This window comes from Charadrius vociferus, unplaced genomic scaffold, assembly GCF_000708025.1.
Source record: "Charadrius vociferus isolate BGI_N301 unplaced genomic scaffold, ASM70802v2 scaffold436, whole genome shotgun sequence".
NCBI classification, from domain to species: domain Eukaryota; kingdom Metazoa; phylum Chordata; class Aves; order Charadriiformes; family Charadriidae; genus Charadrius; species Charadrius vociferus.
Genome location: NW_009649187.1, coordinates 5,893,740 through 5,908,016, shown reverse-complemented (window position 1 = coordinate 5,908,016; position 14,277 = coordinate 5,893,740). Strand labels below are relative to the sequence as shown.

Genomic DNA, 14,277 nt, shown 5'->3' with positions numbered 1-14,277 from the left:
AGAGGATGCTTGACATGCTCTGAGGTCTCCAGGACTTCACAAGGCCCGGGTGCCTTTGATGTTTGCTTTGTGGCAGTTGGGAACCAGCTGGCCCATGCCTCTAAATGACAGCCCACAGGGTTTTACAGGGACAACTTCAGTATCGAGATGGGTGAAGCAGAAAGCACGTTTAGCCATCTCACAGGAGGGCTCCAATCAAGGCTGAATTTGTTCAGAAGATGCGAACCTTCAGCAGTTACCCCACTATGTGACCAAGCAGTTGAGTGATGTGTGGTTCAGGGAGGTGGTCAGGACCGTGGCCTCCATGGGACAGAGTGAAAGGGCACAGGCAGATCTCATAGCTCCTTGGCTGCTCACGGGGCCCCCTCCTGGGCTGAGCACCACATGCTTCGAAGCAGAAAAGCTGGCATCCTCACCCATGGATCCACACAGCCAAGCTTTGCCGTGTGCCTGCAGCCAAGAGATAATGGGAGGCTGTGGATTTACTCCTGCCTTGTTACTCGGTGTAAGTCCCTGCCCTGGCTTGTAGTCCATACTGTGCACGCCAGAAGGTCACACTCTGCTGTCTGGCTGTGCTGGGCTGGACAGCTGATAATGCTCACAAAGGAGCCGCAGGCATCAGCAGTTGTTCCATGCAAAAGCGACCGCTCCAAGTACTGGGCCTTCCTCTAACCCAGCATGGAGATCCTTGTAAACTTTACAAAACGCGCTAGCATAAAAGAGCAACAATTACACTGGTAAAGAACAAGCTGTGCTTTTCAGTAGGCACTGTGCAAGGCTGTGTCTTTATGGTTTTTATTACCATCTTCTTGCCAATTTTCAAAGCTCAGTGATCCAGTGTTACTCAGTCAGTGTTGCAAGTTGCCCATGGTAGAAGCAGTGAAATCTAGTAACGGTTGTGAGAGTCCAAAATCCAGTAAAGGTTGTTGGAGTTGTCCCCTACAAAGTTTCTGCGTCAGGGAACTCCGTGCGTGGAAAAGGACACCAGTTGCTGGTGATTGCTGCAGATAAAGTACCTGTGTAACAGGAGGTGCCATAAATCAGCCAACATACAGAAGCTCATTATCCCGCAGGCACAATTCCTGGGCCTGTGGCTTTGCCCATTCAAAAGATGCATGCACTTTTTGGTGTTTTTTTGTTGTTTTTTTTTTTTCTTTGATCAGCATACCTTTCTGCCCTGACAAGTTGAGGTATTTCACTGTGGTGGTACAATTTCTAGGATTTGGGGTTTTTTAATAGTCTTTCGGAAGTCTTGTATATGCAAATATATCTATAGGGTGCATACCTGGGAGAGCTGATCTGTATGTTTTGCACACTGTCACGATGCATGGTTGAAATGTGGTGGCTTTGTTTGACTCTAGGGCTCTTTAAGATGATTTAGCCTTTGCTTTTTGAATGCATGTTAGTGAAGCATTCTTAGTATGCAAACTGCAATGACAGGCTTCTTGCCTAATGTTTTTATGGGTGGATAGAGTGGTGGCAGTATATGAGTTTGCATAAGATGAATGTAACGTGGAGCATGGATTCATTTGGGATAACATGGGACATTTTCTGTGCAATAGAAGGCACATCATTATTTTATTTTGGGTGAGAGGCTTCAGTAAATGAGATTCAGACTTCGAGGGTTCAACTGCTTGCAAGCCTAATGTGCTTCCTGCTCCATTGAAAATTACTAAAGATGGAAACATTTGATGAAATTCTTTTTATGGAAGTAGCATTTTAATAACATGTTCAATGACTTTACCTCTGATGCTTGAAGAGTTTATTATGTAGAGTAACTCCCAGATGACTCAGTTGCCCATTGGCATGGAAAGTATGCAGTTTCCTCCTCAAGAAGAAGATTTCCCTCTGCAATTTAGTCTGAACCTCAGGATGTTTATGTACTTTTCAGGCAATCACAGGGTGTAGGAATGGTGAAACCTAGTAGACCATTTACATTTATAAGACTGCATTATGTAATTGATCTGTCAGAGGAGACTTGTCACTTGTCTTATTTTTCCAGAGATGTTTTATTCCAGCCACAGAATATAAGGCAGGCAGGAGCCTCCTGTGTCATTTAGTCCATCCCCTAGCCCAGTATTTGGTCAGTTTAAACCATTGATTTAAATCACTCCCAGTGGGTATTTGAGCAGACTCTTTTAAAATCCATTAGTATGGAGGTTGTTCACCTGTCCATGGCAATCTCCTCTCGTATTTCATTGTCTGTTGGTTGGAAAGCTTTTCCCGGGGGATATTCTGAATATCCTCCTGCAGTTTTAAGCCTGTAGTTTATCCTGGATAAACTGGATGTGGAGAGCATCCTAGGTACTGCCTCCAGTCTCCTTTTTTTTTTTTTTTTCCCCTAAAGATCCTTCCAGTGGCACAAAGACCACCTTTTCAGCCACCCTGCACTGTGAAAGGCTGCCCCTGCAGCACCTTGGGCTCTAGGCTGAGGGTGCAAGTTGCTCACGACATGAGTGGTGGTGGCAGCGCCTCAAGGGGCAGCTGAAAGGAGGGCTTAGTCTTAGGCAGAAGTCTCTTCTGCCCTTGACCTGCTCGTTAACCTTAGTTAAATGCTGTAAATGGGCTGTGGCTCAGACTCTCCACCTATAAAATGGAAATGATAGCACTCACTTGAAAACCAAATTAAATTATTGCCAATCAGAGGATCTTTTAGTTAGATCCTACAGCTGTTACTTTGTGAAGGTGGCCTTTAGGACCAATTCATAGTGTACTGGCAAAGATTTATTTTTAATGGAATAGATTTACTTGATTTGAGATTCACAGAGGTGTAAGGTAGCAATCTAGGGTAGTTTATGCATGCAAGGAACATGCATAGATGGCACAGCTATCATGTGGGATTCCCATCCCAGCACACGAGTTCTTTATTTTCCTATTAACAGAGCAGTGATTTCCTGGGAAGAAAGTTTTAGTTTCTGGAGTATATAGTAATTTTGAAGCAGGGATAACACTTGGGGACTGGCCAGAGGCAATCGGTGAGAACCCGTTGACAGTGGCATACGCAGATAGCCCAGTGTGCCGATCCCACCCGGGCTGCAGCTGTCTTGTGCGAGCACATCCAGCACCTCCATGTTTTATGGCGTCCTGTTGTACGTTTGTTTTGCACGTTCATTCTTCAGTCATGTGATACATTGTGAAAATTTTGCTAGAGGGACTGGCTTTAGTTTTCAGCCATTTAACAAGTGTGTTCTCTGTTCCTTCCTCAGTCTAGATCAGCATAACCAGCCCCCAGGTGGCATCGTCATAGACAGAGAATCTGAGGTTTACAAGATGCTCCAGGAGAATCAAGAGTCAAATGAGCCACCCAGACAATCTGCTTCCTTTCTCGTGTTGCAAGAGATTTTGGAGTCAGAAGAGAAAGGTGAGCACTCACTGCACACGTAATCTGAGTGTGCTCTTCCCTTTTTCTATTCCTTGGGCTGTATGTGATGTTTAAGAGTAACATCTAAAACTTTATTTTCCATCCTTAGCTGGTGATTCTTCAAGGTGGAGTGTGTAGATGGTTTCCACAGACACAGACCCTTTCACTGACTTAACTCCTAAATTTCCTCTCCTTGATTAGTTTCAGTGTCTATGGGCCCATATCATTGCTTACTCATTGAGTGCTCAAGAAATAAATCCCTACAACATTTAGTTATCAAGAAGGAATTTTAAAAGTTGCAAAAACTCTTCTTTACTTTTGAAAGTTTTCTCCCTTTAAGATAATATTGACTCATTAAAGACTATCTTAGATTCAAGACTTTGAATGATACCACAGGACAGGGCTCTTCAGTGAGTCCTAAAGCTTCTGATCTCCATCCCTCTACACAAGAAAAAGGATCCACTTCTGCAGCTGAATGTAAAAATCTGGAAGCTGGGTTAGAGCAAGCAGTTCATAGCTTTTAATCTTTGAAACTCCGCTCTGCTTGGCATTCTTGATCTGACATCTGGACTTGTGCAATTCAGGGATATAGACTTTAAGATAAAAAAGCTAATTCACTTAGGTGGGGGCCAAATCATACTCTCTTCTCTGGAATAAAATAAAATAAACAAATAAATAGGAAAAGAATTCCAAGAATGACTTTTCCTTAGGCCAGCTGAGATTTTGTCTATTGAGTTATTAGCTTGGCAGTGGTACGTTCAATTTCATCCAACAAAAGCCTGGTGCTGAGGTATTTGCCACAAAGGGAAACAGATCAGCCAAGTGCTGGTAGGTCTGAGGGATCTGTCAGGAAAGAGCAAAATGAAGGAAACAAGGAAATAATAGGAAGAAAGAAACTAAGATCTTGGAGACTTTAGTATGCTGTTAAAATACCTACCTGAATGCATCTTTTAAATATTGAGTGTTTGCAACTTGCCCTTCAGGGTTCAGCTCCTGCATGGAAGGGACCGGAGTAGCTGGGACTTCTCACGCATCCAAGGTCCTCCCCTGTGCTTAGTAGTGCTGAAGAAGATAAGAAGCAAAAGCCTCTCTATTTTATCTTTCTTTGAAGATTTGCAGCATTATTGGGATTCTCTGGCACGAGGTTTGCCTGCCCGATCACAGGCCAGGATAGGCTTTGGCATTGCTCCACCGTGAGCTGATAATCACCCATGCGGAGCAGGGTTACGCAGCCCCAAAGGAATGTCTGTCCCCGAGGAGACAGTCCCCCTGCCTGCCACGCTGCTCGGCCAGGCTCAAACACCCCCGCTGCTGAGTCAGATCATGTCCGAGGCGATAAAGAGCACGTTTGTTGGCTGCTTCTCCCAGCCTGTCTTCAGGCGATGGCTTGTGGGTTGCAGCAGCGAGCCATCTCCCCAGCTGGGACGAGTCCCTCGTGGCATCACTGACTATCGGCTCTGCTGCCTTACACCAGCTGAGAGCCTGGCCCCGGACACGGGGGCTGTGTGTGGGCACCGGTGCGTGGAAGCGTGGTCTGTGTTTAGACCTGACCCTGCACTCGTAGGTGGAGAGTGTTTCACAGGGCAGAATAAGTTTATGTTTCCTGTGGGTACTTGATTAAGCTGATCCCTTTAGAGATGTAAAAACATGCTGTCAGTGTGGTTGATACGAGCAAAGTGCTGTTGGAGGCAGAGGGAGTGAGCAGAGGTGATAGGGGAGCGCCTGAAAATGCGGTTGCTGCTGCTTCCGTCCCGACAAGGGTCACTTGCAGTAAGTGGTGCAGGCCAGGTGCTTCCTGCTGTGTTTGGAGGGTGCATGGGCTGCAGCCCCCAGTAGGGAACTTGCACCTCTGGACCAGCATCCCTGCATGCAGCTGGGGTGCAAGCCTCTGAGCTGAAGGCTGCCCCAGAGGCAAAGCAGCGCAGCGTCACCTGCCCCAGGGGTGAGCAGTGGTGACAGGGAGGTGCAAAGAGCAGTTCCCCCCTTTTTCCTTCAGCTCTTCCCAGTGATGCTGCCCTGGGCTGTGACATGTCCCCGACCTTGCTGGTCACCAGGGTGTGCCTTTGGAGGGTTTTTCATCCCCTTATATCAGGAAAAACCATTGCAGTCTGCTCTTGGCTTGACACTAGTCAAAAGAGTTTTATCAGCATCCCTCCCAGTCTGACGTGCCTATTGACCCCCTCTGTGTCTGGTGAAACACTATGGGAGTCTCTGCAGCCCTCCTTCCCTTGTTGCCTGGTGTTGGACCTCTTGCAAAAGACATGTAGATAAGACTAGTCACATCAATGGTGTCATTTTGTAAAAGGCTCCTTTTTCACTGCAGATATTTAAAGGCTTGCCTCATGTCCTGCATCTAGGATCCACTGCTGTTGTAGGCATCCAGGCCAGCAGATGTCTCCTGCAAAGGACCTGCAGGACATCCCTGCCCCAGAGAGGTTGCACTAGGGAGATACCTGAGGCATGCTACGCAGCAGCAGAGCACAAGGTTATCCCCAGTGTCCCAGAGCCCTGCAAGAACAAAGAGTGTTAACTTCCAGGAGTCTTGGGGGAGACAGCCCCACCATATGCCAGACAGCAGACTGGAAAAGTACTTTGACAGTCATCCCTAGTCTGCCAGGAGACCCACCTCCTCTTTCAGAGCTCAGATCTGGCAATCAGCTTGACCTGGCGTGTGTGATCAGGACACGGCAGGCAGACTCCAGTGCTGCCAAGGCTGGGGCTGGGGCTGAGGCTTCGCTTTGCTTTGTGCATCTGTGCATGCGAGACACATCAGCTGAAGTCTGATGGGCTTTTAAGATGAGAAGAAACTCTCATCTGATTGCCCACAATCTCAGGCCCTCGAATTTCCAGGGCCAGGTTCAGCTGTGTCCCTTCTCTCCCTCCTCCCCACACACCACTAAATCCCTGCCCACGTTCCATGCATGAACCCCCTGCCTCAGAGCTGGGGTTGAAGAACATCACCCCTCCCTAGCAGACCGTCTGCTTGGGAGGAAGAGCCTAGAGCCACGCATCTCACATGCTCTGAAGCACTCTCCTTCCACCCCCAGGAGACCCTACCAAGCCATCTGGATTTAGGAGCGTCAAAGCCCCCACCACAAAGGTGGCTGCATCGATTGGGAATGCCCAGAAGCTGCCCATGTGCGAGAAGTGTGGATCTGGCATTGTGTAAGTATGCCTGTCCCTGGGGCTGCAGGCCACGGCTGAGCATCCCGTGCCTGTTTGAGGTGCCGAGGAACTGCACCCGCAACACTTCACCTACCCACATCCAGTGCACCCAGGCGCCAGCTCGAGGCACGTTTATTCTCACCAGCTTTGATAGTGCTAACTTTGCAGTTCCCCACAGTGAGGCAGGAGTTGGGGTTCCCTCTACAGGTCTATATTAATGGAAACGAAAGCAAGTTGCTGTGAGACAAATCTCGAGACAGTTGTTGCTGGAGGGTTTTGTTTCCTACCTGAAATCTGTTTACAAAACCCAGAAACCAAACGACCTGTCCATTCAGGGCCCGTGTATTTAATGCTTTTCACATCTTGGCACTCCCAGCCATGGAGTGGGGACTTGCCCTGGTGGTCAGAGGCAATGTCGACAGGGAGGGCGGCATTCTGCTCCCCGATCTGCTGTAGGACCACACACCTCTGCTGTGTCTATTCAGACATAATTTTTTGTTGTCTGTGTGTATGTCTGACTTCCAGCACAGCGGGGGCATGGGTTCCGTACAGAGCTATTGACCATAAATGTGACAGCACAGGGACCCAACCTGTATCTTTCATTCACCATTCAGTTTCTCGACCACAAATTCTTTTACCCTCATTTTCTCCTTAGTGTTAATTTCCTTACAACCCCCTTAGCTTAACACCTGACTCCAGCAGTCGAGTGCTGGAAGCTCACCTGCATCACAATAGAATAATTCAAATTTCACTGATGCTGCCCACCACAAGCTACCAGGTTGTTGCTGAGACCCACTATGCTCTGATTGTATGGTCCTGGCATGCCTGGAGCGCCAAGGACTGGCAGAGTCATTACAGAGGCAAGCCATACCCTGTAAAATATGAATCAGAGACAAACCCTACAATTACTCTACCAGCTGGGTATATCTGGAGAGAAAGCATAAGGCTATGAATAGCACTAAAAACTAATAAATTACGGAAAATGTAGATGGCTGCTGGAACAAAATGATACTCCTGGCAAATTGTTGTGTTGCTGCTGGTGGTAGTTAACGAGTTGCTGTGTAGTTTTCCTCATCACCTGCTGGGTTAAGCTGTGAAACTTTCCAGTAAGAGCTGGCCCACGTTTGGCTGGGTCTGTTCACTGCAGCGCCCGAGCAGCAGCGGCTGAGATCAGAAGCAGGATCTGGTCTCTGTGCTTCTGCCACACGTACCTGGCATGTCAGTCGCTAGCGAAAGGGCAGGGGCTGGCTGTGCAGCCTGCACCCCCTTGGCTGGTGGCAGGCAGTCTTTTCTGGATGTGTTCTGCGATCCGGTCGGTTTGGATCTGGATTTTGCTCCCCAGACAGTCAAGCTGATGCCTGCTATTTGACCCTGGGCATTTGAAAGCTGTTGGGCTGTCTCCAGCCATCAGCTAAAGATGCCATCACAGTCATCTTGCCACCACAGGTGACAGGACTGTCCCTGTGAAAGTCAGACAGGCCAGTGCTAGGAAACACTTTTCAGAAGGCTCCCATGCCAGCACACGTTGGGCTCGAAAAGTGCTGTTAACATCTGCCTGACCAGAGGCAGAGCGTACACTTTGACTTGTCAGGAGCAGGAGCAAATTGTCCTCCTTCAGCACCGGTGTGGGTCTGGGCTGGGTGAGAGGTGGCCAGGGAGGAGGGAGGCAGAGGTGGGTGCCTGGCGCTGAGGCGTGCTGGTTCCTTCCCCAGAGGGGTGTTTGTGAAGATCCGGGACAAGCAGCGTCATCCCGAGTGCTACGTGTGCAGCGACTGTGGCACCAACCTCAAGCAGAAAGGACACTTCTTCGTGGAAGACCAAATCTACTGCGAGAAGCATGCGCGGGAGCGGGTGATCCCCCCGGAAGGCTACGAGGTGGTCACTGTCTTCCCGAAGTAAACCATGCTGCTCACAAAGCCAGTGTGGATGGTTTCTGCTCTGCTGCTTTTCCTTGGAAAGCATCGTCCCTGCCCCCCTGCCGAATCTTGTTTGCAATAAGGAATGCTAGGCATGGCTTTGGTTTTCCTTGCCGTTATTAATCCTCCAAATGTTCACATGAGGTGTCACTAATTGTTCAACATTCTTTTCGTATCCTCTTTCACTGTTTTGGGTTTTTTTAATACACAGAATTTTATTTTTTTCCCCCTCCTTTGTGCTGTCAATCGCACAGGAAAATCAGAGGCCAGAGTCAGATTACAACTCTTCTGTGTCCCAGTTATTTGCCTTCTGTTTGCATTCAATAAACGGGGTGAATCCACAAGGCAGATGTGTCTGCTTTCTCCTGGTATCCCTCTGCACTGGACCGGGGTTCCCAGGGCAGCAGAAGAGGTGCCCAGTGCGTGGCTGTGTTTACCCTGGAGAACAGCGGGAAGGAATTACAAAGTTGAGTCACACTGGTCTCACGTGCTGCCCAGCTGCTCTTAGCAAGGGCTGGGGGGCACAGCCAAGCCACAGACCATAGCTGGTACTGGTGGCCTGTCCCCAGCGCAAGGTGGCCAAGAGCTGCCTCTGTGTCCAGCACTGCTTCGTGATGATGGGACCAGGCACTTCAGTGCTTCCTGTTACCACATCGCCCCGGTGCCACTCCAGTCCCCATCGTCACAAACTGAGCGCTATGAAAAAATGTCCACTTGATGCTTGCTGGAAACCAGACACTCCTGGAGCAAAGAGAGGAAGGTTTGAGTGGCTGCAGTCTGTGTCTCTGTTCCATTTGTCCCTGTCCCATCTGTCCCTGTCCATTCCATGCCAGGTCCTCTCCCCCTAGCACTGCAGGATTGGGGCTGGGTGCAGGCTGGGGAGGATGGGTCTCACCACCACACCCCCCCCCTCATCCAACACAGGGCAGACCGGGCCACAGTTGTTTCTGGCTGCAGATGTTTGGGACAGTTCCCTGTGCAAGGCCCCGTGTGGCTTCCAGAGGCACGGCACGGCTCCCAGTGCCACCAGACACGTGGCTGCTGGAAGACTCCTTTGGGGTTGATGTGGGGAGGGGGACACGTGCCCCATGTGCACTGGATGAAGGGCTGGTGGTGCCCCAGCAGCAGCACCTCCACCCACATAGAGCAAAGAAGTGGTCTGTGGTGAAGTTATTACTCTGCTTACACCTCTGAATAAGATGCTGGCTGTTCTTTTGGTATAAAAATAAATGGTTTCTAAGATGTAGCGTCACCTTTGCTTTGAAACAAATTGAAATGGAAGGGTTTGCAGCTGCATAGAGGATCTCTCTGGGTGCACCTGCAACAGCTACGGCCAGAGTGATGTGCCTGTCCTGGAAAGTCCTGGGCATCTTCAGCAATGCTTTACTGCTGCACCCCGTGTTTCCTCTCCTTCATGGGGTATCACAGCACAGCTGCCTTGCAAAGAAAAAAAACCACAAACAAACCCCCAAAAAACCCACCAAACCAAAACACAACCCAAAAAAATCAATCCTCATCTGCAGTGAAGCTGACCTGTCACCAAGATTATAAGCCTCCCACTGTCCAGCTTTGTGTACAGCTGGGGAGGGGACTAATTCACACACCCAGCTAAATTTAGCTCATGCCCTCAGGCTCCTTCTAAGGGCAGTGGCAAGCAAGCGAGGATGGCATAGCTCAACCAACAAACTCCTCGTCCAGCTCATCCCTGGGAAAAGCCTGGCTTTCCCATGCTGCTGGCACATGCCTGGACACACACCTGCACAACTCCACATACTAACACAGGCAGCTTTATTATAGGTGAAAGGGGGGTTTTTTGGCCTGCTGGGGCAAAATCTCCACTCACTGCTGCTAATGGGGGTTAATTCTCTCCCATCCATGGGGCATTTCCCCAGGGAAAGGGTGTTTGTGCTGCGTGTGCAGGCAGGCTGGGCTGGACAAAAAGCTAGTGCACGGGAAGAGAGCTCAGACATGAGGGCTGAGGGAGTAAACCTGTAGGAAGAGGTAGCTCTGGCTGCATCTCAGATTGGTGCTCAGGCCCCACCGTGGCATGGGACGATGCCCACTTGCTCCTGGCTGGCTGCTTGCCCCATAGGAGGAAAACACTGGGTGCCAGTGCCATCTGATGTGGTAACCCCCAACACTGACCCCTCCAGCATGGGCTAAGTCACCAAATGTTTCCATGCCATACAAACATCCGTCAGCAAAACGTGGCTCATTCCAGATAACCTCATGAGGTTGCTCTTGCATCAGGGGGTCAGGACGGAAGAGCCTGAACCGTGCCTGGCATTTCCCCTGCCCCAGCCTTGCTTTGTGCGGGGGCCCCATGCCTTATCGAGTTTTATCACCCAGCTGAGCTCCTGCATCGAGGGCTGGCGGCACTGCTGGGAAAACACTGATTGTGCAGGAGTCGGGAACTACAAAAGGTTTGTGGGGCAGCTCTGGAGGCGTGGGGTTTTAATGCAGATACCAGTGTTGATCCAATTTATTACCATGGGAACAGGCTAGCCAAGGCAATTCACATTCATTACTTGGGGAGGACTTCAATCCCTCTCTGCTGTAGCGCTCTGAAAAAGAGGAATGTATTCATTTTTTATGATGCAGGACAAAATATTTGGCAAGTGCAGTGTTCTCCAGAGGAATTTGGGAAGTCAGACTACAGCATTTAGCAGTTGGGATCTGGAGTTTGTCAATAGTAACAAAATTGGTTAAATTGGGTCACACCTACAACCACACTGAGCCGCCTCCTCCCCACGTTAACAATCACATAAGCTAATACATAAAATGTTCCTATTTGAAGTGTCAGGCAGTTTGTGGGTGAGCTAGGGCGTCTCACAGGTGTGCAGCACAGAGCACAATCTGTCACTTTTAGCACAATTACTTGGGTTTCTGGTTGTGGCCTCTCCCTGCCACCGCCTCATCTCCCACTCCTCCTTGTGCAGCAGACAGCAGTTTTGCACTGCGGGTCCCAGTTGGCTTGCAGCAGCCTCCTCCACGCGGCCCAGGGTGGCAAGCTCAGCCACAGCATGGAAAGCCACAAGCGCAGCATCAGCCACGGCTGGCTGGAGAACAGGGCTTGCGTGGGCCAGAGTAGCACACGAATCACTATTTTTTCAAACAGCTTACATAGTTAATGACTCCACTGCTGGCAGTGACTCAACATAGCTGGCCCCCAGGAGATAAAGCAGATAGAAAAGGGTTAAAGAAAAAAAAAAAAACAAACCCAAAAAACAACCAAACCCCAAAACCTAGCAGCATCAAGACAGACCTCTCATTGTCTTCACACCACAAACCACCAGCAGCAGCCTCTCCCCTCACAGAACAGCACAGAGCAGCATGGCCAGTTGCTCCAGCTTGCACATTTAGATCTCATTTGCTAATGGCAACCCTGTGAGCTCAGATTGTTGTCAAGGTGGGGTCTTGACAGCTCAAACATCATCTTTGCAAAGGAGGCAAGTAAAAATACCTGAATGAGGGTATGTGCTGAGTGCATTCGAGTGCTGGTGAAATGCCATTAAACAAAGTCTAATGTGTGAGATAAGTTTACCACACATTTTCTTGTCATCACCTGTAAAAACCATCAGCAGCCTCTCCCCAGCCCTCCCTGGCTAAGAATATGAGCTGCTTGCCAGATTTAGAAGAAAAAAAAAGAAAGAAAAATCAAACATGCCAACAGACACACAGTAGCAACACACAAGCAAACTGAGACCCCATCATTCTGTCCATGGTTTTGGTCTCAACAACTGGAACATCTGCAGACATCCCCAACAGGAGGAAGAGCAGCTGAGTACATCTGCGTGCAGCATGGGACAGGACCACTGCTATCAAGTCACCAGGACAAATCTGTGCTTTAAGAATTTGTCCTCTATCCACTGAATTTTTATTCCCCTCTAACAGACAATCAAGAGGACATTATTTCACCCAGAACAATTTAAAACTGTTAGCACCAGCCACCCCCACCTCCAAGCATTCTCAGCTTGTGATTACCGCATTTGCTTGCGCAGGCTGCTTCCCAAAACACCAGCACCCCTTACAGCACGCCCCAGACTTTGTCCGTAGGCACTAAGTGCACAAATGCTGACTGCCCCTTCATAGCTTCAGTGGCTAGCAACAAGTGGGAACATCACTCTTGACCGCAGGAATATGAAATACAAGCCCGTGCCAAGAAGGTACTGTGCTTGCTTTAATCAATGACATCCACAGTACTTCGGGAGCCAAAAAAAAAAAGGGATAGAGACACAGGTTCCTCCATGGCAGCAACAAAAAAAAAAAAAAAGTGCATTGCTTTTACTTTTTGAAGGCTGGCTAGAAAAGCAGCCACAGCTCTGCAAAGCCTCTCTAAATAACATCAAGCTCCACACATTGCTAAACAGTGACTCTATTTCACTAATGCTACCATTAGCATTAATGCTAGTTTATACATTTTTAGGAAGGTAGCAATTATTTTTAAATCCTAGCTGTGCTGGCCATGGGATAGAAACTCTTGTTCATTTTTACTTTTCACCAAACTCTTGTTCATTTTTACTTTTCACCATATTGGCCTCCAGTGACATTAACATAGCTGCACAGGTCAGGCAGGGTATATTAGTCTTCAAAAGTGTGGTAAGCCTGTGTGGAAGCAGTTACTCAATTATTATTAAAACTTTTGCAATTATTCCACTTAGATACATCATTACTCTTAAATTTTGTAGTAGATCTTTGCTAGCATAAAACAATGCATAAAGGAGACTAACATAGTACTCAGCAAATGTAAGTAACACGTGGAGACAGTGCATGTTGGACTTTGCATTATTCAGGCTAATAATTAACTGAGCAGAAAACTTAGAAACTTTTGTCTTCAGCAATTAGAAACAAGACAGGGCTTCCGACAGGCAAAGGTCAAAGCAAGCCTACTCATTAACTTAACAGCTTTGTTCCCTTGTAGAGGTAAGGATAAACATATCTCACCCATACCAAATAACTTTCTCTAAATCAGAAGAACAGATTACTTTCTATGGAGAGTAATAATGATCATAAACTGACCCGGAAACTAGCTTCTGAAGTCTGATGGATTAGGTCAGATTTTATTTTATTCCATGTTACCTATGCCTTGGCGTAACTAGCTCAACTGCAACTGTGACAGCTCCAGCTGCAATTCCATGACTGCAACTTCCAATTACACCCAGATGACATTTTCACAAACCAGAGTTGAAAATTTAAAAGCTACCTGATGCCCAAGTTGAAAATCATTGCTTACAGCTGGCTCCTAGAGGCTACATATACAACATCCTTCACCTGTCTTTTCTGCCCCACTGCAGTCTCAAACCCTCCCTTCGCAGATACTCCTTGGTCATCCACACACTCCCAGACATTCCACACTTTCACCTTCCAGCATCCTTACCTCCCTCTGTGTGCTTCAAACAGGCGCTTTAGCTGGGTAAACTGAAAGACAGATTAATTTAGGTTTTTTAGGCTCATTCAAGCTGCTTTTTTTTTTTGTTGTTGTGGGATTTGTTTGCTTGCTTTGAGGGGTTTTGTTTTGATTTTGGGTTGTTTTTTGTTTTATTTTTTAAATACGTGAGATTGGCTAAGCTGCTAAATCAGTAGGGAGTGAATTAATGGACACACATAAGCTCTGCTTATTTAAGAAGCTATGCTAAAAACCCTACACCTTTAGGACAAACCAGAAATTTATTTAATCAAAATAATTCGCAGAAGTTAAAAACAGAAGCTACACAATTGGCTGTTACAAAGGCTCATGTTCTCTCCCTTCCAAATAAAACCATAATTGCCACCATATAAAAAAAATAAATGTTTTAGGACTTCCACAGGAAGATTTTTTTGCCCCACAAATTTTCC

The 14,277-nt window shown here is 47.9% G+C and overlaps 1 protein-coding gene across 2 annotated transcripts in view; it reads left to right on the top strand.

Moving 5' to 3' along the window:
- The window catches only part of PDLIM1 (PDZ and LIM domain 1), a 33,352-nt gene extending 24,566 nt beyond the window's left edge, over positions 1-8,786 (top strand). For both annotated transcript variants that reach the window (XM_009888754.1, XM_009888753.1), the window contains 3 exons: positions 3,207-3,361; positions 6,409-6,526; positions 8,239-8,786. In XM_009888754.1, the coding sequence (XP_009887056.1) occupies positions 3,207-3,361; positions 6,409-6,526; positions 8,239-8,425 (460 nt within the window). In that variant the 3' untranslated portion in view covers positions 8,426-8,786. The remainder of the gene's footprint in view (positions 1-3,206; positions 3,362-6,408; positions 6,527-8,238) is intronic.
- The last annotated feature ends 5,491 nt before the right edge of the window (positions 8,787-14,277 follow it).